Genomic DNA, 25,757 nt, shown 5'->3' on the forward strand with positions numbered 1-25,757 from the left:
ATATTTCTTCTGTCATTCCATAGAATGATTCAAAGGAGAACACCAAATTCCTGTTAAAAAAAACACTAGAGATACTTGCCTTTTCATTTTTCTTCTCTCATTCCATAGAATGATTCAAAGGAGAACAGCAAATTCCTGTTAAAAAACACTAGAGATATTTGCCTTTTCATACTTCCTCTGATTTCCACTTGCTTCTATTTAAACCACAGCAAATATCCTTTCTGCTTTAAGATGGAGAGTCTAAAAAAACTGTGCTTGGTGTCTGAAGTTACTGAACACTCAGACTTGCTGCTTTTTATTAGAAGTATGGGTTTGTATGCATACTCTTAAAACTAAGATTTAAGATTTAGCTGTTATCTGGAATTTGATCTATAACTTGAAAGGCTACTGTAGCCACAGTTAAGAATGAAAATAACCCCTTAAAACTGTTGAAAATTCAGCTTGGAGCACCCAAAGTGGTAATGACTGCACTGGTAGTTTTGTCGATATTTATAAATCAATGCAAACCAGAAACTGAATGTTTTAATTTACCACAGTTTCAGTGTAACTGATACCCTGAAGTTCAGAGCTTTAAGCTTTCTGAAGTGCAATGTTATTGCAGGGCATGCATCCAATTTTTAAAACATTATATAGATTGGAGACAGATGAGCATTTCAGAATTATTTTAGGCCTATTTTGATTGAATGCCTGAGATGCATTTTCCAGTGGAAATTAATTGCATTTATGTGAAAACAAATGAACTCCAACCTCAAAATTAGCTGCAGGTTCATGCTCAAACCAGTACTTAAAAGGGAGGGAGTGGGCACAAAGGATGGCTGGAAATTACAATGACAATATATACTTTCTTGCAAGAATAAAATAAGCTTTTTTCAATGCTCATACTGACACACTGCTCTTTTTTGCTGTCTCTTAGTGTGCATACATGCACAAAGAGAGAAATTTTCCCATGTATGTGTGGCTGTACATGAGTGGACAATGGCTTTTAGTAGCTTTCACTTCTTCCCCTTGCATGTGCTGCTGGAAACCTGTGCTGGCCTGTGTCAGCGTCTAAGTGTTGATATCATTTCCAGCAGTTCCTACCTGTAGGGTTTTTGTCATTGCCATGGGGCAGTTCTGGAGCACTGTTTCCATCATTTAGGGGAATGGTTCTGGGGAACTTTGTTAGCAAAGAGCATCTAGGCTGATTTCCACCCTTCAGTGAAATTTGCTGTAGCTCTGTGAAAAATGCTGTAAATGAGTTTGGGATTCCTGTTTGCTGGAGTGATGCTCTCAGTCAGTTGTAACTCCCCTTGAGATGCAGGCAGAGAAGGCAACTTGAGCTCTTTAACTAATGAGAGCAGACAATGCTGGCTCAGAGCTGAAGCTGAAGTACAGCTGCAGCAGTTCTCCACCACTTTGTTCTTTCTGCCTTGAGACGTACTTCTTTGTGCTTCTCATCAGTTGTCAGTTGAGATTTTTAGCCTGTTTAAGAGCTGAAGCACGTGCAAAGGTTCCTCCCATGAAATGACATGCATTCGTTTATGATCTCCATTTATGAAGGAATCAGTGAAGTGGGTTGAGGGTGGGAAGAGGGTCACTAAAGATATATAGCTACTTGGCAGCTCTAAGGTATTTTTACATCTGGAGGTGACTTGCTAGAAAGATAACTGAGACTACATCCTCATGTACGTATTCCTCTCCCTGCTCCCCTGCTGCCACTCACTGAGACAACCAGCAGCTTTGGGAGACTGAGCACATTTGGGTGGGTAACTGTGGTGGGCCATGCACAGGTGCCTCTGGTCTGTAAAGAGATCTTGGCACCACAAGAGCATGTGCTGATGGCAGAAGTGCTATGGAGGCAGTGAGCATTAAAAAGCACTGCCTTTGGCTTTGTGCAAGCTCTAGACTGAAGAAAATGAGTGACAAGCTGATAGGTAAAGTATTACCTTCATGGGTATGGATCTGAGGAAATGTAAATATTTAGATTAATCCATTAAAAAAAAAAACCAGAACAACAATGCTGGGAGTGCCTTTCAGGGTGCACTTTATTTCTTTTGACTACCTAACAGCATTGTTATGGAGCCCCCAAGTTAGATGCCTTATGTGAATTGGCCATGAACAGAAACCACCCTGAGATGTAAGGCTTGTCACTTAAGTAGCAATGTTATAATTCAGGACCCTTTTCCCAGCCTCTCTGGGCATAGTAACATTCCCACTGTAACTTTTAAAACTTTGTATGTGAGGGTACATGAGGAGACAATGAGGCAGGAAAAGTCAAGAGCTGTTAAGCCATCCAAAGTGTAAGGTCTCCATAGCAGTGCTGTCTGCCTGCAGGCATATGGGAAGATCAGCAAGTACATCTTTCTTAGACTACCCAGGCAGGCAAATATCTCTGAAACACAGGGCCATGAAACTGCTGCCAGGGCATCCATCACCCTGTGAAGGACAGTGAAAACATGTGCTGTCATCTTTGACATTTTAATTGAAAAGAAAGCTTACACAGATTTCAACCTCAAGCAGTGTGTTTATACAAGTGTATACAGAGAAATAATCTGTCAGCTCAGAGCGGGCTCATTGCTATAGGAGTTGGTTTAGTGACTGAACAATCCAACATTAGCTCACACACCTTGCCTTGTTCCATGCCTCAATAATTTTTAGTAGAAATACTTTGCCTAGAGGCATGCAGTTATTAAAAAAGAGGCTCAGCTTGCTTAAAGTCTGGAATTATTAGCTCATGGTAACAAGCCTGTACTGGAGAAACTGTTGGTTCTTTGTTTTCATGACTTTGCTGTAATTCACCATCTTATTTTCAGAGACAAACTTGTGCTTTGTTTGGGAAGTTAAAAAAAAAAAAGGAAAAATAAATTACTTCAAAAAGATTTTTTTTTTCACTTTTGTTATAAAGCAGAGTTTACAAAGATCTTTTATCTTAGGGTTCCTATTAAATTGCACTGGTCCAAACAAGAAGGGTTAATAGAAAGAGAATCTTGAGAACTATATTTTACCATATTTTCAGCAGAGGGATCTGTTGCTAGTGAATACTCATGGAGAGCTCTCCAGATACTCTCTCAATTCTTTAAGTGTAAAAGGAACTTTTTCTCCTCCCTTTTTGCAACCTCCTGTTCTTTTCAGATGCAAAGTTGTGAAGGTCAAATAAAAGCCATTTGCACCTTTTTTTAAATTATTATTTTTAATGTAGTCACTTCATCAAGTGAAGGCTCCAGCACCTCTGAGTAGCATAAACCTGACAAGAAGAGGTGTATGGTGCTTGGTTGTTTGGAAGCTGTGGTTAGATTTCTTTCCATCTGCTTCACCTGTTGCCATCTTGAATTTGCTTGCCAGGCTGGAGTCTTAAGCACAACCCTGTGAAAGAATGGGCATGTTAGAAAGTGTTTGTGTGAGCTTTACTGCTGTTATTATTCCTGGGCTTCAGTCAGCTGCCACTTGGTGTGTTTGTGTATTATTGCTACCTTTTTTCTTCAGTGAAGACTGATACACCTTTATTCATGGTGATGCAAAATCATTTGTTTTCCTAAAGAATTAAGCTCAGTCCTGTCTGAATTGGAAGACTATGACAAGAATGCAATCAGTTTGACATCAGTGATTACTTTTATGAGCAAATCATGTTTATGCTGCCCTTTTTTGGGGGGGTTGATTTTACCCCACATTTTAGTTTTATTACATTAATATGTTTTTATATGAGCTAATTCTTTGTAATCCGTTGAACCTGCCTTTTGCAGTTGTTTCCTTGTTTTGCTTTAACTACACCATTATCCTCCATGTATCATTTGTGAGTTCCAGCTGTGTGCATAACACTGTGCAGAGCATAAACTTCTCTGAGGAGGTTAAAGACTAAGAAACCATTCTAGCTTTTCTTGTTTTTCTTGTAATGGGTCAGGCAATAAGACCCAGTGAAATATTTAGAGGGAAGGAAAGATTGAAACCAGCAGCTTCTAAGACCTGTAAGAGCCAAAAGGCAAATGTTAATGGGTTCTGTGAAGCTTCCAAGGACCTGCTGGTCCTTGTGCTTATGCTGAATTTGCAGAGGTTCCTTAAACATGTGTTCAGGAAACATAGGTGGCATTAGCACAATTGGAGTTTGCTAAGGCAAGATTTATCATTGACTAAATTTTTAAATGGAGTTTGGCCCACTAAATACATTACAGCAGTGGAGCTGCTGATTTGTGGGACTTTTCTCCTGCAAGCTCAGTTGAAAAGTACAGAATTCTTAACAAATTTTGGAGACATTTTCCCTCAGGTTTCTAGTGTTTTACTGTACATATATCCATTCCTTGTCCTTTTTATTGTTTGTTCCTTCACTTCAGTCCCTGTGAATTAAAATGAGCTAGAATGTATTTTGGTGGAGTTGCTTTGTTCCCAGTGAAAAGCTTCTCACATGACATCAGGGAATATGTGAATTGAGAAGTATCATCTCTTTGCTTGCTTTTGACTTTGTATCATTTCATATCCATATGCCACTTCTTGCTTTTGTGCTGCTTGTTGCTGAATTCCTTCTACCTCTGTGCCATCATATAGCCTAATTGTGTCAGCTCTCCTCAAACACTTATATGGGCTTTCCCTTCTCTCCTGAGTCAAGCTTCTTGTCTTTAAGACTTTTTGCAGCTTAGCCTTATCTTATCTGAGCCCTCCAGTTTCTCATTACAGTGTCAAGCATCACTTTCACTTTGCCAGTGTCTTTACCAGCAGCTGGTTTCTCTTTCCCAGGCTGAAATCTCTTCTTGTCCAACACTGGGAAAATACCTTAAGATAGCACATCTATTAAAAAACATGTGCACTCTGTTTTAAAATCTCTACAGAAATCATAGCTTTGTCTGATCCTCTAACTAGGAGCCACAGTTTTCCCTCTCTAGCATATTGACTCTCCTATGCCTCAATCTTAGTTACTCCCTTCCTCTTGCAAACTTCCTCAATCCTGTAATTTCTGAGCATACAAGTTAAATAAAAAACATACAAAGAAACAAAAAAGCAACCAGAGGAGTGCCACTAAACTGTCTGCAGGTTTTCAGTATATTTATTTGCTTGTGTGTTCTGTCTCCGTCTTCTTTTCATCTGTTTTGTGTCTCTAGATTGTAAACACACTGTGTAAGAATTGTCTCTTATCTCTGTTTGTACAGTGCCAGGCTCAATGGGGTCCCCGGTCCTGGTTGGGACCTTTGGGCACCACCACAGTGTAAATGTCTGCTACTGATAATAATAATCTACCCCCATCATACAGATGTCTGAATTGTCTGAGAAATACAAACAAGGATCTTTACTAGGTTGGCAGAGAGCCATTAATTTTAGGTGCCAGTTTTCTTTTCCCCTGAATATATGGCTTGGCTCTCTGAAAAACCTGGCGACACAAACCTCCCACTCCTTGGAAAGCTTGGCTCTGTCGTGATGCTGTGATTAAAACATCATTAAACATGGGATACAGCAGGTCAGGTGAGGTCTCTGCAACTATGTGAGGTATTCTAAGTACTTGTCTGATGCTTTGTGATTGCCTGCCTTTGTGTTTGTTTTTTCTTTCCTCCTCTGAATGACAAATGAATAAATTGAAACTAGGCAGGAACTGCCTTACTTTTAGAGGGGAGGAAACAGCTCAATAAATGGGCCATAAACGAGGAAGGCTATAGTTGGACTGGTAGGCTTATATAATGGCAGTCTCAGTCAAACAACAGCAGACCAGCAGGAAGTGATGCAGCCTCACCAGGCAGTGAGCTTTTCTCAGGTTAAAACATCCTCTCCACATCTTTGCCCTCTGACTGAATTTTTCAAATGTTGAAGGCCAAAGACAACACTTGGGTCAGATACTCTGGCCTCAGTAGCTGCTGTGGAAGCAGTTTGCAGCTGGTCTGTAGAACCACATGCTCCAGTGAAATGACTTTTTAGCAGTGAAATGTTTAATTGTGACAATACCTGCTTTGCCATGAGGGTAGACCCTAGCCAGCTGTACTCATTCTCAGCATGGTAGGCTACTTGGATGCTTCAGCCTGAAAACCACACAAACATACTGGCATACCTTGAAAGGTTCCAGGCTGCTGGTATGCAGTGGTTGCTTCTCATTGCATTGATCATACTGGCATCATTGCTGCTTCATTCACTGATGTCTTCTTATTGCTTAGGAAGCTCATCATCCCTCATTTTATCCTTGCTCTGTAAGATATTTGGGGCAAGGAACTCACCCACATTTTTTAAACCAAGACTTCTAGGCAGTACTGTAAGATCCTGGGCTGCATCAAGAGAAGTGTGGCCAGCAGGTCAAGGGAGGTGATTCTCCCCCTCTACTCAGCTCTGGTGAGACCCCACCTGGAGTACTGCGTCCAGTTCTTGAGCCCCTATTACTAGAGGGATATGGACATGCTGGAAGGTGTCCAGAGAAGGGCCACCAGGATGATCAGAGGGCTGGAGCACCTCTGCTATGAGGACAGACTGAAAGAGTTGGAGCTGTTCAGTCTGGAGAAAAGAAGGCTCCGAGTTGACCTTATTGTGGCCTTCCAGTATCTGAAGGGGGCTACAAGAAAGCTGGGGAGGGACTTTTTAGGATATCAGGGAGTGATAGGACTGGGGGGAATGGAATAAAGCTGGAAGTGGGGAGATTCAGGCTGGATGTGAGGAAGAAGTTCTTCCCCATGAGAGTGGTGAGAGCCTGGAACGGGTTGTCCATGGAGGTGGTTGAGGCCCCATCCCTGGAGGTGTTTAAGTCCAGGCTGGATGAGGCTCTGGCCAGCCTGATCTAGTGTGAGGTGTGCCTGCCCATGGCAGGGGGGTTGGAACTGGATGATCCTTGTGGTCCCTTCCAACCCTGACTGAGTCTATGATTCTCTCTCTCTCTCTCTCTCCATATATATATATATATATGTATGTACATATATATGTGTGTGTGTGTGTATATATATATATATATATAATGCAAATCTTGACAAGTCTGTGTTGCATAACTGGAACATGAGGCAGAAATCCCTGAGCCAGTGGTGACCTAACACTGAAATGCCACAGCACAACCATCCACCTGTGGGCTGTTCCTGTGTGAGCTAGTTGGGTCTAGAGGCCGTAGAAAGTCAGGAGATGAGTTCCTTTGATCCAGTGCAACTCCATATACTTATGGCTTTACTTTTTCCACACCAGAGCCAACTAAAGTAGAATGAACTGGGTTGTGGTGTAAGTATTCTTGCTGACCTTGCATGAATACTGCATGGAGCAGGAGAGAAGTCATGATAAGACCCACTGACCTGGAGTGCTTTACCATCGTAGAAAACATACTGCAGTGGTACTTTAAATAGCATCGGCCCTTCTGCACGTAGCTCTGAATGGTCTAGGTCAGTATGAACTTAATCCCATGAGACCTCAGCAGCAAATTGTTGTCTGCATAATCTGTCCTTGAAGACTGCAAGTGAAGGAAAGCCTGATCTTCTAGTAGATGAATGTAGCATTTAGTCATCAGACACCCCAGAAAACTGAGTCAGATAGGTGTTGCATCATAGCAGACAGAATGTGGTATTAATCAAGAAGGCACATAGTGAAGCATATATCACAGATGTTTGATTACATGAGCGGGGTTATCGTTAATGGTTGGGCACTGTCACGTGGTGGAACACGATCGAGTCACCTTGGCTTAGCAGGGTACCGCCCTGCTGTCTAAATGTTGGTAGGGATGACTCATGGGCTTAGCACGACCAGCTGTGCTGAGGGAGGGCAACCAGCGTGGTCAGTTACTTACAGCAGCTTGCCTAACACCTGGGGTTTTACTGAGCCACCATGACGCTATCCATCCAGGCCACCTGCACCCAAAGAGATAGTGTGCAAATGCTAGCAGAGACCTCAGTATGTCATAGAATCATAGAATTGTTGGGGTTGGAAGGGACTTCAGAGATGATCTGGTTCCAACCCCCTTGCCATGGGCAGAGACACCTCACAATAGGTCAGGTTCCTCAAAGCCGCATCCAGCCTGGCTGCAAAAACCTCTGGGGATCAGGCTTCCACCACCTCCCTGGGCAACCTGTTTCAGTGTCTCACCACCCTCATAGTGAACAACTTCTTCCTAATATCCAATCTGAACCTACCGGTTTCTATTTTTGTTCCATCCTCCCTAGTCCTGTCATTGCCTGACACCCTAAAAAGTCCCTCCCCAGCTTTCTTGTAGGCTCCCTTAAGATACTGGAAGGCCACAAGAAGGTCTCCTGGGAGCCTTCTCTTCTCCAGACTGAACAGCCCCAACTCTCTCAATCTGTCCTCATAGGAGAGGTGCTCCAGTCCTCTGGTCATCCAGGCTCCTGCTGGAACACAATGCCAATTCTTAAATTTGGGAAAAAACACCACAGATAGAACACTGCCCAGTTCTCTAACTTATTTGTCCTTTATCAGTGGGGTGTTTGCCCAACAACCCTATATAGCTAGCAACACAGGTGCCAAGGAATTAAAATCCCTCAGTCAGCAATGTTAACTGACAGGCTGCAGGCAGCACCTCTTCAGCATTTACAAAGAGAGAAGTGGAGTCAATGTGTCCAACATGAAAAATAATAGTTACAAACTCTCCCTTACTGTCTTTGCTGCAGGATAGAAAGCAACAACAAAAGAGATTGTGTTATTCTTGGAACAAGAGGAACTATGTTAGGCAAATAGAATATCTCAGCCTGTGTAGTTCTGTGCCATACACATTCCCTGAACTCTGTGCAAATAAGCGTGCATGAGGACACTGTAATCAATGACCTGTACTCAATGTGGAAGCAATAGAAGTGTAAATGGGTATTGGTCAATGTCAGCTTCCCTGATGAAGAGGAATCTGCTGTGCTTTATATAGCACTTCTATTGGTGGCAGGGGCAGCACAGACTTCTCAACACAGGTCAGCTTTGAAGCAAAAGGTTTCTCTGACTGCTCTGCTCCTCTTTGCAAAAATATACTTGGGGACAGACTAGCAGGAGAGTACCAAGAAAAATACCTGAAGTACTAAGGATTATTTTCCCTTTGGCTAAGTGTAAAGCATATGCAGACCCTCAAAGCAAAGTAGCATTAAAGGTGAAACTGGGGACAGCAAGGAAGCTTCCTTGCAGTTTTAATAAATACCAATAATTCCCTTTTGCCCAAGTTCCGTATCCCCAAACTCATTAAAGCAATTTTCAAAATTTTTTTGGCTCTGGAACATATAAGTAAAACTCAAACCTTGCAGTCCCTTGAGGATCGCTTGCACAAATTGCATAGGTCAGGCCAAAATACATTTCTGTCAAACAGCCTAACACCTAAGCTTATTATGAAACTGGTGAGTAGTACAAAGAGTCTGCATGTGGGGCAGTCTCAGAATGAATAAGGGGCGGGGGGAGCTGTTGTCCTGATACTTGTTTTGCTTTTTTTGCACCAAAAAACTCAAGCGATGGTTTTATTGAACGCATGGCTCTTGTTAGGTAGTGCAGATCCCACAGGCTGTCTCTAAGCTGGTGGATCCAGAATTCTCCAGAGCTCCGGTGGGTGGGTAGATGAACACCTCAGTCTCATCTGAGGACAGACGTGAGAGTGCACCAGCGCTTTCTCCTTCCCTTCTTGCTCCTCTCTGCCCACTCTCCTAGGAGGAAACCTAGGGTGCATCTCTGGCAGAGATTGAAGCACACTCTTCTCTGCTCCTCAGCCATCCCCTATGTGGGGGTCTCAGTCCTTCCATCTGGTCTTTGTTGTACAAACTTTAAAGTATGAGGTAGAGAAGATCTGGTTTAGCTTGTTGCTTGCTGCTCTGCAGGGCTGGAGTTGCAGTGAGGATGGACCAGTAGGACTCTGCTTGTGGGGCTCACCACAGCTTCTGGCAAACAAAGTGTGATCATTCTCATATTCGGCCTGGTATCTCCTCACGTTTTTTCTTTTCAAAGGATAACTGAATCTGATTTTCATGTAATTTTGGTCCTGTCCTATCCAAACTCCTGATTGTCCTGTCCACACTCTTCTTGTGTGAATGAGTGTTGTTACATGGAGCAGCTATGTCTTAAGTAAAGAGCAAGATAGGTCACGGACTGTGCAATAAAAAATTATTTTCTGCGCTCATTTCTCCTGCGCTACATCCATTCCATTTGCACCACCTCCACAGCTCTCCAGCCTTATCATTGCACTGAGCTGACCACAGGGTCTTCTATTGCAGAAGCTGATTCATGCTCCCTCACAACACTTCTTGCACCCTCTCACAAGGTTACACCACATATTTGGGAGACATAGTCCTGAGTTTCTCTAGAGGAGTATGAAGATGTGAAGTACCTCATATTCCTCCATCTGCAGACAACAAGGCAAGCATAGGAAGAGCTTCTTGCCTGTATCTGAGATATATTTATTGTTGTTTTGAGGTGTTTGGTTTTGTTGGTTTGGTTTGGTTTTTTCCTTTTTGAATGAGTCCTGTATGTGTCTGGGAGGAGTTTTTAAACATCCTTCAAAACACAGTCGTCTTCTCTCCATGGAGAATAGAGACAAAAGGATAGGTTCAGTCATGTGCAGCTGCTAAAGAAAGGGAAGCTGAGGGCAGAGGGCTGGGAGAGCAGAGGTGTCTGGGTACAAGAGAGTGAGCAGGACAAGGACTTGGAGATGGCATTGCATTTATTAGGACAGAAATGTTTGTGGGGGGAAGAGACTTGAAGAGTGGAGAGCTAAAGGACTGAGACTCCAAGGATAGGAAATAGTGGGGAGTTTTAGGAAAGAGGGAATTAGGTGGTTTGAGCTGTCAGCACAAGAGTATGAGACTTGTAGGTCAGACATAGCCATCTCTGCTTTGGGAGCCTGGATGTGGTGTCATCCATGTGTGTTGTTCGTGAATTTCATTGCTCACAACCTTTGTCTTATTTGCTTTTTGTTAGTTAGATCAAAATGAAAGCTGCAATTAGAGGAGGGGGGTGTATGTGTTCCTAGTTGCCAGTACCACTTCCAGTTGGGGGATCGAGAAGTAAAGCCCCATCATTTCCTGTGGCACAGTTTGGAACAAGTGGGAGAAGTGACTGTCTTCCCCCTCACAGCTCTGAGGTTGTGACTCTGCTTCCCTAACCAGCCCAGCCCGGTTTTGAGGCTTTGTGGATTTGTCACTGAAGCAAAGGATGCTTCTGCCAAGATTGAAAATCAACCCTGATGTTTAGAAATTCCAAGCATCTTCAAGAACCTTTCCATGCTTTCCCCTGCAGAGGCTCTACAAGCTCCTGGACTATACCTCCTTCTCTCTGGTCCTTCTAACTTTAGGGGCATCTCTTCTGCCGTGTATCCGTGTGCTATAGTGCAGAACGTCCTGCTCTGTGAGAATTTCACATATTGCCTTCTACTAGCATTGTTTGTTAAGGCCCTGTATATAAAAAACTTTCTTACATTCATGCTTTTGGAAAAGACAACTTGTATTTCCCCAAACTTGAAGCAATTCATGCTTTCTTCAAAATGAAAAATAAATAAATGAATAATAAAAAATAATAATTTAGCTAACACCCAAGACCACATTCTTAAAACTCATTTTCAAAGAGGAGTCCCAGCTTTGTTTAACCCATTAATTTCATGATTATTCTTCTTTGTGAGTGGACCTGCTTTCTCACATGCATTCTTTTCCCTGTGTTGTACTTAGAAAAATCCTTCTAAATCTTTTGAACTCCCTTTGCCAAAGTAACTCACTCTGCGTTTTCACAGTCCACGTATTTTTGCCTTTACAGCTACTTAATCTGAATGTAATTTTGCTGATTTTCTTTCTTTTTTGCTGTTTTCTGTGCACTGGTGAGGTGTTAACTGATAAAATCAGGAATTTCACCTTGGAATGAGTGCTTGGTAGAGTTTCACAGGAGTGAGGTGAAATACTCAGAGTAGTTTATTTACAGGTGGTAAAATTTCAAAATTAAGAGTGTTTTAATTTTCTGCCATAGTCTTCATGCAGATATTTTTGTTCCTGAGGGCCAAATTTATAGCAACACACTTATATGGCATGCCAGGGAATGTTCCTGCTTTCTTTGTAGAAATCTTTTGCTAGCCACTGTGTGCAGCCTGAGACTGGGTATTATCAGAGAATCACAGAATTAACCAAGTTGGAAAAGACCTTCAAGATCATCAAGTCTAACCTATCACCCAACACCATCTAATCAACTAAACCATGACACTAAGTTGTTCATCCTGTCTTATTTTAAACAATTCCAGGGACTGTGACTCCACCATCTCCCTGGGCAGCCCATTCCAATGGCCAATCTCTCTTTATTATGCTTACATTCACATTCTATCAGATGAGCTATTCTGGTGCTTTACCTGATAAAGTGATTCATGTGTTTTTTGAAAGCTTCCTGTTCTACTGTTTTATTGTGGTAGTTTTAGGCTATGCCTTTAAAATTTTCCACAGATCTTGAACAGAAAGTAGTAAAATGTAAATAAATCACTATGTGATGTAAAAAGGAAAATAGTGATAGCTCTAAACAATCCCATTGGAGAGATAAGGAACTTAACCTAGTTGTACCAAAACAATCTCTCTCTCTTCTGCTCTGGCTGATGCTTCTCCTGGCTTTTCTGACCTTGACTGCATCGCTTTTGTTGTGACTGGTATTAACAACAACTTCTCTGCTCTGTCTCTTGTCCCTTTTGTGTACAGGGGGGTAGGGAGAGGAGCAGGGGGCAGGAGAAGCTGTAGCAGCTCCCCTGGTCTTTGGCCAGGGGGGTTCCTGTGCTGTTTATAAATTGTAAATACCTGTAAATACTGTGAATACTCTATATATTTTGTACATATTCATTGCATTCCATTGGACATTGTAGTTTTGCGTGTAAATGCAGCTTTCATTTGCTTCCAACTGGGCTGGGCTGGTAAATTTAATGGGGGGAGGGGGAGGGCAGAATTTTTCAACCCACCACATTTATGCAGGAGAGGACAAATGCTGGATTGGCCTATCTGTGCCTGCTTGTCTAGAGTTGCCTGTGCCTAGCAAAGGCTGGCATGGTAAGGCCTGTTTTGGTCTCCATAGCCCATGACAGCTTTCTCTCCTTTTCTCCTAGGCCTGTCCCAGGTTCTCTGTCTTCACTACTGCACCTACACAACCGACAAAGACAGCCTATGCCTGCCTCTATGCCTGGCACCCTGCCCAACCCTACCATGCCTGGATCTTCTGCTGTACTCATGCCTGTAAGTTTGGGTTGGGTTGGGTTTTTTTGCAGGGGAAGAAGATTGTTTTCTTTTCTTAATTCAGCTCATGCAAAGGTGAAAATCTGCTGGATTGTCTAAAAAAAAGTCAAAGTGTAATGAGTTAAGGAAGCTGGGCTTTTTTAACTGCTTTGTCTTGCACAACAGTATTTCTGGGACAGTTAATGGCGTGTTAATTAGCATGAGAGTGATTAGAAATGGTTTACATGAGACTACAATTTCTGGTTCTCACACTTGGTCATATAGGTGAGATCAGTACATCTTGATGGAACAAAAAAAGATTTTTCTGAAGTCAGACAAAACTGGAAAAGTACCTAAGCTATGCCAGTGAACTCTAAGTAAGCCTCTTGTTTGTGGGAGATAACCAGCTAACAAGAAAGAAATGTGACTTACTTTTCCTGCCTGGTGACTTGCATTTAATTAGAATTTGATCATGATTACTGTTCATCTTCCACTTATTTCTGCAGAGATGGGAATATTTCCCATCTTCTGGGAGACGAAGTGTACTTTGCAATTGTAGCTTCAAATTCTTAAATGATTTTAACAAACCTTTCAGTATAAGACATTTGGGCAGATTAGGGATGGAGTTGAGTAAGGATGGCACAGGGAAGAGGGAACTGAGAAAGGAGAAATTTCTCCTAATTTCACAGCATTCAGTTTGGAAGACAACCTGAGGGCGATCAACCATGGCTGTTGTGGCTTTGCTGGAGCAAGGGAGTCATTCCACAGGGCTACAAAGATTCAAGTTTGGCTGCTGTTTGAGTAGTCACTAGTAAGTTGTTAATTAGTATCTTGCCAACAGGGGTCCCGTGAAATATTGACCAGGGAGTCAAAAAAAAAATAACAAATACAAAAATACAAGATGTGCCACTATAGGCATAATTTTTTTTGGCGTGATTCTTATGGAACCTGAAATGGAAAAAACATCCTGCTTCAGTGTAAGCTCAGGGGCTTCAGATGGCTGCCAGGGACCCCTTTGGGCAGCTCTGCTTGCAGACAAACAGATGTGCTCTTGCTGAGAGCCCTGGAGACGTAAGCAGGGAGGCGAGACAAACCCTGTCAGCACTGGCTGCCCCAGCTGCAGCTCCTGTACTACAGCCCTGAAAGGACTGCAGAACAGATGACAGTGGGAGCTCCTCCTGCCCCATAGAAAGTGTAAAGGGCCTTGGCAGATGCAGCTTCTCCTAGCCAGCAGGCAGTCTTCTCCCCCAGGCCCAGCAAGCTGTTCTTGATGGGTTCATGGATGGTGGGAGAGAATACCTCAGCACAGGGCTCAAAAAATAGCTCCCCTGCTTCAGGGAGCTCAGGAGGATCCAAAAGCTTCTTTCCTGTATGAGCCAAACATTCAGGGACTTGGCCCAAAACAAAGCAAGATACTCAGCTCTGCTTGGAAGAAACACCATAACCCTACTTAACCACCCCTACCAATAACTAGTGATGTAACAGGGCTTGCCTCTTTTTAGGGAAATCGTTCACTGCCATTATGTTTTGTTTGAAAATTTTATCTGTCAGTCAGGTGAGATGAGCTTGCAGGAATGGCTCTGGATAGCCAGGAGTAGTTCTGCTTTGTTTTTTGCTATCTCAGCAGTACATGAAAGCTTCCCTTACAAAACATGGAGCAGTCTGAGTGAAGGAAAAAAGAGCCAATTCATCTTCCATATATTCAAGATCATAGATTTTTATTTGTGTTTTTAACAAGCTAAGCAGGGCTCCACTGACAGAGGAAGCCACAACTTTATACAGTGATGCTTTTAAAGCCACTTAACTCCGAGTGTTGTTATACTGAAAGGGGGAAAATCATTACAAAAAAGCACAAACCTGGGTGGCTGCTACATTTGTTTAGTACAGGACCTTTTTCATTATGATGGGCTGTGAATTCTCAGGGCCGATTCTGATGAAACACATGCCTCTGTGCACACACACACATGCAATTCACTGCACAGATTGTTATGTTTCCAGTCATGACTTGAAGAAATAAAGCTGAGTCCGTTCAAATAGAAACCAAGCATAAATTCTTGCAAATGTCTCTAGATGTTTCCAAACGTTTTTTTTCTTCTTCTTTTTCTTTGAAAAGATGGAGCGACAAATGTCAATGAACTCCAACATCATGGGGATGCAGGGGCCGAACCTCAATAATCCGTGTGCTTCACCTCAAGTCCCCCCAATGCATTCAGAAGCCAAAATGGTAAAAAGACAGAAAAAAAAAACACTATTTACTTTTCTTATATTGCTCTTGCATACTGGTTACCCAGACAGTGGGGGATGCAGCCAGACACTGCTTACTTCATTCTTAGTCATATGCTATGCTCTTTTTTAACACGCTGTGGTAAATTGCCTTTGTGTCTATGAACTTTCAAGATGTTCCTAGTCCTAACTGAGCTATTGGTGATAGGAAACTGAAGTGAAGGGTGAGCTATCTGATCTGTGTTCAATAGGATTTTGGTGCAGGTTAGTGCAATTTAAGTAAATGGTCTGGCTGGTTCTCTGATAGGGTTTGTGTTCCACCGCTTGGCTTGAAGAAAATAGTTAGTCAACTGTGAAGTGTCTGATGTGTAGGAAGTCTGTGTGGTCTTACTTTTTTTTCCAGGTAGGGGCATGGTGTTTCAGGGTAATGGCAGTGTTAGGAAAGCAAATTGAACAATGTATATGAAACTGGGACGTTTTATTTTGAGTGCAACAAAGGTGTTGCTGTCCAAGAGTTGTTGTATGCCTTACAAGGTCAAGGCTTTTCAGGTATACATGCTACTAGAAGATTGATGTAGATAAACTAAACTACAAGTGGGCATTTGTAAGTTTTCCCAAGCTTTGTATGCAGTCTCATGGAGGTATTCAGCACTAATATCCCTGGAACCAAGTTCATCAATGTAGAAACACTTAGGTTTTTTCAGTCTCAGGGCTGCCATTTGCTGACTAGTGGAAATACAAGGATAGAAGCTTGCAGTTTATCTCTGAGGGGTTTTATCCTCTTAAGATATCTCAACACAGTGGAAACCAGAAGTAACTTCACTGAGCTTCTTTCAGTGGCGTTTCGCCAAGGTAAATTTGTCATGAGTGAGAGAATGAAATCAAGCCGACAAAGATTAAGCAACCACATGTTTTTATATATTTCTACTTTGCATGACTGGTACAGCATTTAAAGTTGTTGTCATCTATCCTGAGGCAAAGAAAAATACCTTCTTGTCTATAGGTATGGTGCATGCAAGAGACTCTGGGGTTAAGAGCAACAACATAGTCGAGCTTATTCTATCTCCATTTTCTTCGGTTTGGTAGGTCATGCCTTCGCCTCACTGCTGGTCTGGGTTAGGCTGTTAACCCAACCTCTGTTAACACCCCGACTAAAACCACACTCTGTAAACATGCCGCCAGTTGGCCAGAAGAAGAGTGATAGCCAAAAACGCTGGCTCCCTCAGCCAAGGAAAACCTGTGGTCAAGGGTTCTCTCTCTGCTGTACCACACAGTGATGGTGACATGCCAAATGGCAACAACATCTGCAGCAGACCTTGTTAAAAACTTTTTGGAATAGGCAAGTGTTTTTTAAACACAAGCACAGCAGAGCCAAGCTAAATAATCCTTGGCTGAATAAATCTAAAACTGGCATCTGTTTTAGGGACTAAAGGTTCTGTAGTTTACTCTCCCCCCACACTACTTGCTTTTTTTTTTTGCCTTTTTTTTTTTTTTTACTGCAAGTGTGAGGCTACTTAAGAACAAGATTAAATTATTGGTGAGTATGGTGATAATTCTGTGTGCTAATAGCTGAAACTCTACATCAATAAAAATTAACTTCTTGTAAAGTTCTGTCCCAAAACCTAATGTATTAAGACACAGTTCTTCCAGACAGAAATTTCTTTTGATTCCCAAACATAGTACAGAGAACAAGTAGAGCCTTTCCTTCTCAGGGGCTTTCTGCCACTCTTCCAGAGGTGGAAAAATATCTACATGCATTAACTTTTAAGACTGAGAGGCATAATTCAGATCTTCAAGAACTTTAAGAACTTTCTTCTTTTCAAATGCAAAATTTTAAAAAGATACTCTGTATTCTGGTTTTATGCTTCATTTCCATTTGAGCACACATTTAATGCAAACCCCTCTTTGCTTAGCCACTGCTTTGAGGAGTATGTCTTTGTTAACAATACTCTTCATGAACACAAAGTGGAAAAACTACGTGGGAAATTATTTCTAACGAGCAAAATTATTTCTAACATGTAAATGAATGAATTTTATATCTGCATCAGTTGTGTTACAGGCATGTTTATTCTTCTTATTAATTATCTCACTTTGCTTTGTGCTCAGAGCATGAGACTTTGCATACTCTGACAACTTTTTAAAAAAAGACAAAAATGGTGGTGCTCAGTGCCTTACTGGATAGCATCCTGCATTAGGAAGGTATTTCAGGTTTCCCCAGATGATGCTAATGGTATTACTGCTGGTGCACCCAGTACGGCTTATGTTCTGGCTCTATGAAAAATGTATGAGTTGGACTCTAGGCAGATTCACCTACGCTACTTGCAGCTAATGACTGTAGTGGCTGGACAAGTTTGGGGGACTTTTGGCCTGATGGTCAGCCATCCGAATTTGTGGTAGTTGGCTCAGCGTTTTCTTTGGGCCTACACAAGAGAATGTGTCCCCTAGATGTGAGGCCCAGAAGCGAGACCAACTCCTCTAGCCTCACAAAAGTATGTACCTGAACAATGCAAGCACGATTTGTATGCAGCAGTCCTAACACTGTTTGGCGATGTGTGTGACAACTTGCTGCTTTAAAATAAGTGTCACAGCATCACAGAATGTTAGGGGCTGGAAGGGATCTCAAAAGCTCATCCATTCCAACCCCCTGCCAGAGCAGGGTCACCTAGACCAGATCACAGTGGAACGCATCCAGATGGGTCTTGAGTATCTCCAGAGAGGGAGACAAATATGAATAAATAGTATCAGTATGGATCTTGTGTGATGACAATTGTTTTAGAGAAAGCAGATAGATGGCAAAAGATTCACACTCTTGATTGGGTCTTAATCAATTTGTAGTGGGAAATGGAAGGTGAGCATATGATAAATGTGTCTGATGTACAAGCACATGTAGAATGTGTGTTGCATTCATGTTATGTTTCTATAATAAGCAGTGTATTTATCTATAAATATTTTAATCAGCTTGTATTACCTGAGCATTTATAGAAAGTCACATTCTGCCACCCAAGATGCTCATTTCATGGGCTTAATTTTTTCAGGATAATGCTCCTTCAGATACCAAACTATTGTAGATGATATCCTAGAGCTGTTTTAATTTATCACAACAATCTCAGTTTACCTCAGAGCGTGCCTCAATTAGGTTATCACCTAATGCTTTAAAACCATCCTAGTAATTGAAGAAGAGAACTTCTAAACCATTACCACGTTCTGCGTGGATTCAGAGCTGAATGGATAAAACCTTTATGCAGCCCACCAAAAACACACATTGATTTTGTATTAAAATATATTGCATTGGAAAGTGGAGGAAACATATAGCTCTAAGTGTACATGGTAAAAGCACGCAGAATAGCACGTGTAGCATATTAACATGTGGTTCAGTAGGCTGGGAATATTATGAACTCACAATTGTTGGCGGTGCCTTTGCCTTAATATGCTCCTTACATGCAGCTTGATTTTGCAGTTTCAGACTATTCAAGGCTTTGTAACTCGGAAGTGCAATACCAGGTGGATTACCAGAGTGAAAGATAAATAGTGTGAACTGAAATGCTGGGAGGCTGAGTGACAGCAGGTGCTTTCAGTGGAGCTGATGCCTCTCTGTCTGATTTTTGCAAGGCACCGGTCTTTACCTGTAGAGATTTATGAGCTCTGAAAGGACGTATAAAATTGGGCTGGCAATGAAAATAACTGAACTTAAAAATACAGATTTCAATTTGACTTGTTAATTTTTTCCTTTTACCCTCTCCTTCTACCTCTTGCTGGATATGTAGTTTTATAAAATTTAAATTAAATGTAGTGTGTGTGACTTGGATACGCCTGACAGAATCTATATAGTTCTCTAAAATGAAAACAAATTATTTCCATATCAGAAGTATGTAGCATTGTGGGCTATTGGTTTTGCCTTGTACTCATTACTAGGTTGAACAGTAATAATAAGAAAGTTAATTTGAAAGTGTCTATCAGATGTAAGAGGGAGAAAATAACCAGAAAAGAAAAATAATAAACCAGTAATGAGCACGTTTCTAATTATAATGGTGAAATATCCATATTAACTGAACCTCATAATTTACCTAAGAATGCTGCACAGCTTTGGCTGAGGAGGAGAGGTGAAAGAAATTGCAGTTAGCCAGTTGTCATCAGCACTAATTTTTATTTGACGTAATGAGAGCTAAAGGTCCAGATCCTGCTCGTGGCTGTGAAGATTCCAGTCCAAGCATTGCTCAGCTCTCCATCCTGGTGGAAAGGCGGGACTGGCTGTGGGGACGTTTTGTGTGGCTGTCAGACAGGCACTGCTGGCAGCACATCAGCCAAGCAGGAGAGGTGGATGGATTTCCTCAGATGCAGATTTTGAATGGGGTTTTCTGCTGCTACTTCTTGTTTTACAAACAAGGGACATTTCTCTGCCTGTGACCTGTGATGGTGCAACTGTTGCAAAGGGAAAAAGGACTGGTTTGAGCTCTTGCTGAAGCTCTGGTTTGATACTTGGCTCCACTACTGCAACAGCCCTCAGATGCAGAAAAAAGAGCACTGCCTTAACAGCAGTGGCATCCTGGGATAGCTGGTGGCCTTGGCAAGGACATCTAGCTAAGTACCATCTCTGGGCCCAGGTCTGCAAGGTTTCCATACTGGTTTCAAGCAAGAGGCTGGCATAGGCAGTCCAGGCAGGATGAGAGCCACTGAAGCTCTAGGTTTAGCTATTTAACGTTTAGATATTTTGCTAAATATACTAGGTGGTTTGAAGTCTGTGTTTTCCTATCGTCAAATCACTGAACAGAATTAGGTTTCCTCTAACTAAAACCAGGACACATACCAAGGTGGCTGGGAAAGGAGTCACTTTAGTAAAGCTACATACATTGTTTCAGAGCCAGAAGGCTTTTCCTCACAGAGATTCTGGACAACTGAGCAGAAAGAAAAATGTCACATCTCTGCAGAGCTTTCAATAGCAATTGCTCATCTTGTCCTTCACAATAAAGCAGAGAAAGCAGCATTTTAAAAAAGGTAAATGGGCAAAGTGAAGCCTTTCAATTAAAAAAAACCCAAAAGAGTTCTGACACAATTTTCTGTATCAATAACTAGGAAGTGTTTCCAAGGAAAGGACTGTTAAAGAGTTAAAACACATGGTGCTTCTGCTACCATTGACAGAGCTCACTGTTCTGAAATTGTATCTCCTGTTGCATTTGTGCTTGTGTTTGACAGACCCCAAAGCCGACCTTTCAGTGTGCTCCTGATCTATGCTTTAAAATCCTCCCCAGGCAGTAGCTTTGCCTGCAGACAGTATGCCTTGGTGTGGATTAAGGTATTATCATGATGGGTGAAGCTTAGTCATATTTCGTTTTGTTTACGGAAGCAGGACCTTGTACCCATCAGGCCTAAGTGCTGATTGTGAACTAGACTGTGGGTAGGAACTAATTCTTCATAAGCTGTGGTGGCTCAGTGACTGCATAGAGAAGCAAGCCTGGTCAGTTACTCATAGCTGCTGCGAATATGTGTTGAATACTTGATCCCCCTACTCCCGAGTGCATACGAATTGCTTTGCAGACATGACTTGTATCAATTCCTTGCATTTTTCATTCTTTGTGTCACTTTATCCTGTGGTGATCTTATCACCACTATTTCCCTAGAAGAACTTGGACTTTTTGTTATTTTCTTTGCCTCGATTCAGCTGCACGTTAAAATGACCTCGCTTTCTCCTCCACCCACCAGCCCTCACCCTTTCTCGTTCCCTCTGTTTCTCCACCACCCTCTCTTTCCTCAGTGGATTTACCATCTTTCTAGATTTGTTTCTCTTTCTCCTTTTCCCTCCAGTGTCCACCCTGATTTTGTAACCATAGCAATAATTGAAATACAATCCTCATATTTGCTTGCTGTAGCTAGTTAGCCCAACACATGAACTTCTGCCTTTTGTGTGTCGCAAGGTTTTGAAAGTTAAGTCAGATGCATCTGTATACGTGAGGGTGACTCCTTCGGTGCCGAGCCCTCTCTGCCAGAAAAAAGGTTTTGTTTGTGTAATGTTATGTGTCAGTTTGAGGCGCTGCAAGTAAAAGCAAGTCCTCGTGGTAACAAAGCCAGGGGAAAAAAATGGAAATTATGAAAATAAAACCCAGGTTGCGTTACAGGGAAGTTCTGCTTTGCATAGATATATTTCAGTCTTTTGCTTGGAACGTGTAGGGCTTTCACTTTCCAAGATTTTTTGCAAAAGCCATGAATAATGGCAGTTGTTTTGCACTTCAGGCCATTGCACATTAAGTCCAGCATTTGGTTGGGCTGTACGAATGCATCTCATGACAGGTGACAGGGCTTGAGGGCGGAGGGGTTGGTGTTACACACTTTACCAGCTCCATATTTTAACCACCAAGGACACAAGAGCTGGAAGCACAACTCTTATGGCAATAAATCTCTTCTTTATGGACAGGCTTAAAAAGCGTTTTCTGAAAAACTGTGCAGTAGCTAATGAAGCAGTTTATTAATTATGATAGAGTTCCTGTGAGATAAATAATTTCAGACTGTTGAACTGAGAGAAAAATGAAGTGACTCACTGGAGGCCACACAATTTGTCAGTGGAAGAGCTGAAACAAGCACAGAAGAATTTCTGGCTGCCATTTCCAGAAAACACAAATTCTGTCCGAGTAGAATTTATGTGTATGTGGGGTTTTTTTAAAGTTTATATTAATTATTAATATTGGTAGTACCAATACAATTGTTGAAATATAGTGGATTTTTAGGACTAATGAAAGAATGGGTAAACCTTCTGAATATTATAGAGAGTGCAGGCTCAGATTCAGGATTCAAATCCAAATGAAAGGTGCTGGTTTGTGTTTGGATTTGGTGCCCCTGAAATTTACTGAACTTTACTGATGAGATTTTGGCTCAGAATGACAAAAATTAACTGATCTTCTGAGACTTCTGTCATCTGAGATGATGGAAGTCTTGTGAGATCAGCATCCCTGGCACTGTGGCTTTCACTGAAATCTCAGGAGAGTGCTTACTTTCACATAATGTCAACCATATCCAAACTAGGACTAACAAATACCCCTATAGAGCTCCTTCTAAGATCACAGGCATATTTGAAATACTGCTGCAAGCTGTGTTCACTCTGAGGAAATGCTCACAGCATTTGTTGTTTCTTCTGTCAGATATGGCCAAAGACACTTTTTAGCGGTGGGAGGGTTAAATATTGTCTTCCAGATGTTCATTAGTGCAATTTCTCTTATTTATGTTCAGGGAATTATCAAGGAGGTAATTTAAAAACTGGGACAGGCTGGGTCTCCCACCCTGGAAACACTTAGGCAGCAAACTTTGCTCTGCTTGTGGTTTTTACTAGCAAATTGTGGGCCAGTAATGTTTATCTGAGATTTTAGAGGATGAAATGTTCTGAATAATCTTCTCAGACGTGCTCTGTAGTCAGACTGCAGGGGATGCAAAGTAGCTGGTCATGTCCTCTGTGCTCTGTATCCTCTCTTTACTAGTATCATTGCCCACCATACCTGACTCCCCAGAGGACCTGAGCAGTCTTTACTCACAGCTTCTTGCTCACATTCTGAGGACTGATTGCAATTTCTCTGGGAATTTGAGGCAAGTTACTATGCTTTAGATAGTTTACCACATTTTAAGTGACTTACATTACAAGAAAGACAGGAAAATAGTTAATATAACTGTAATAAGCTGCCATTAGTATTGCAGAGATAGAGGGAATGTGGACTTTGAACAGCTAAAGATGAACTTGAAAGATTTGACTAAAATACTGTGAGTCTTTTAGGAACAGAATTTAATTTGTGCAAAACCTCCCTGTTCTAGTCATGGATGTGCTATTTCTTCTTCTTTTTTATAATATTGGAGTCATACTGAAACTCACTCATTACCATATTGAAAACATTCTAAAAATCTTATTTTAAGATAGTATCATTTTTTTATTTAGTAACAATATTAGTGTCAAACTACTTTAATTTAGGATTGTTACTTTCTTTATATTACGTTTTCATTCATGGAAGCTTGGTTTTAAAATTATGTTGTTATTAAAAAAAAAGAAAGAAAAGAAAAGACAAAAAAAGAAAGCTGTAGTAAAACATAAAAATAGAATCCAGGATTCCTGGAGATTTGTTTTTCAGTTTATTGGAAATTATTTAAAACAAAATAGACACCTTCCACCTCTCTGTCTCTCTGTCTCTCTCTCCCTTTCTCTCTCTTTCTCTCTCTCCCCCCCCAGTTTTCCAAAATAAGTATTCAAAACCCAGACAAGACCCATAAGCTGCTTAAAATAGAATTTCACAGTCCTCTAGCTTGAAAAAAACAGAGAAAACATTTCTGATACTTAACCTGGTCCTCAGCTGCTACATATCTGAGTAAAGTCATTGACTTCAAAGGAAGTCTATGGGGTTTGCATCAACTGAGGACCTAATTTATACTTCTGAATCTCAGAATTTTCCTTTAAGCAAACTCTGGCCCTTTCACAGTTGGATACCTGCCAGGTAAGCATTTTGTTAGTTTTGGCTTTTGGTTTAAATGTCATTCTTTTATTTAGAATGCAGTACACTTTTGCCTCTTCTTTTTTTGCATGCTGGGGGTTTGCCAGCTCTTCCAATATCTTGCATGAAATTTTCTGACTGATTTTTTCAACTCTGCTTCCTATCGGTGTTCATTACATAATATTTAAAGTCAAATTATTTTTCTCCAAGCCCCAAAATAATGTCAGGAGATTTTTATAATTGATTCATCATATCAAGCAATCACCAGGAGTTTTTGATTCTCCTATATCAGTCAGTGACAGGTATTGGTACCTGTCCCTAATGATTCATAATGAAAAATTGCCAGATATTTCTTTGAAACTGATGGATGATTCATGTTGTTATATTTAGGCCACATTATTCTGGAATGTTTAAATTAGACTAAAAGCCACCTCTAAGTATACATGTGCAAACATAGAATACGTTTTTAGTTTCCCATCTGGAAATACATATAAAGTGCAGGGCTGTTTTCAAGTCACAAGAAATATTGTTATATTTTTATTATGATATTTCAGTTCACACTCATACTAATATGAAAAGTTCACTAATGGCATATCCTCAATACTGCCCTCAAATTCCAAGGTTACACATGAAGTCCAATGGGAATCTTGCAAATGTTTAAACTTTTATTAAAGCCCAAAATAGACTTTACTAGACCTGTACAAATTATTTTAAATTATGTAAATATTTTTAATATGTCTGGCTTCTGACAGAACTCCACTATACACCAAAGTATGACATGTGCCTAACTCTGCCAACTTTTTTTGCCCTTTTTTTTTTTTTTCCTTCCCAAAATACCTACCATCATTACTGGATTTGACTAAAGTCTGCTTTATGTGCTGCTTGTAGTTCAGGAGAAATACATGTAAAGAGGATGGACTGTGTTCCCCAACTGTTAACAGAGGCTCTTTAGCGTGAGGTTAAGCGTGAACTTTGTTTTGGCTGCCAACATAGCAGCCAGGAGATACCCAGGATAAGGGTGGGGAAAGAGCTGAACTCCTTTCCATCTGATGGACATGTGCAGCTGCTCTGAAGCTGGTGTTGGTGTGCAGTGTGTGTGTGTATGTCAGAGAGAAAACTACACATGTGGGTTTTTGTAACAGATACTGCTCTAACTTCATCTTCTAGGAATCCTCTTAAATTAAAAAAATCCTGCCAAAGCATTAATATCTGGCTGTGTACAAAATCTGGACTCTGAGTACTACGTTAAAGAAGAAGCAGTGGTAGGCAGCAGTAACAGCTCACAATGTGAAGAGCTCCAACTTTCTTGGTCAGATGTCTGCACCTTTGTGCATGTGGGCATTTTTTTTTCCTGTGATTTTGGTGGGGATTTTCCCTCCTTTATTCCATGCACTTTTACTGTGCAAGAAATAATCCTGTCCAAGCCTATTTGGCTAACTTTGTCCAGCTATTTATTTGAGCGTTGCCTTACTGTTAAAAAACCACTTTTCCTGAAATGCTTTTGAATGTTGAAGAACAATAAAAAACTGAAAATCCATGCACGCTATCCAAAACCTGCTTACTAACATTTAGGATGACTACCATTAGCACGATTAGTGGATTAGTTTGTTTGGAAACTTGATCTGTGCAATGCTTGATTTAGTTGCATAAAGATTTCCCAGAGGTGATGTAGGCTTTATGCAAAAAAATGGTATATAACTGCATCACTATTGAGAATTAAAATAGGAACTAATTGCCCTTGGTGAAATTTGTGATTACTGGGATTGCCCAAGGATACCCAAATCCTTTATTTCAGAAAACATGGTAGCTTGATGTCATTTTCAAAGATTTTAGAAAGTAAACATTCCCTTTCTCACAACACTTAAAATCCAAGATGTGTTTATACTAGTCTTAGTAAAACTGGTATATATGACACCAGTTTCATACTGCCCACAAAAATTTCAACAACATAGCTGTGACTTGCAGTACCCATCCAGCATGTGCTTTCCTCCTAGAGGAGGAGCTGTGCTCACCCTCTGGCTCCTGA

General features: G+C 41.2%; 1 protein-coding gene across 1 annotated transcript in view; it reads left to right on the top strand.

Annotated features, from left to right (window-relative positions):
- Positions 1–25,757, top strand: part of CREB5 (cAMP responsive element binding protein 5) — a 235,001-nt gene that overhangs the window by 149,143 nt on the left and 60,101 nt on the right. The window contains exons 6-7 of the mRNA XM_054384928.1: positions 12,947–13,073; positions 15,166–15,276. Of these exons, the coding sequence (XP_054240903.1) occupies positions 12,947–13,073; positions 15,166–15,276 (238 nt within the window). The remainder of the gene's footprint in view (positions 1–12,946; positions 13,074–15,165; positions 15,277–25,757) is intronic.

Source organism: Indicator indicator, chromosome 11, assembly GCF_027791375.1.
Source record: "Indicator indicator isolate 239-I01 chromosome 11, UM_Iind_1.1, whole genome shotgun sequence".
Classification (NCBI taxonomy): domain Eukaryota; kingdom Metazoa; phylum Chordata; class Aves; order Piciformes; family Indicatoridae; genus Indicator; species Indicator indicator.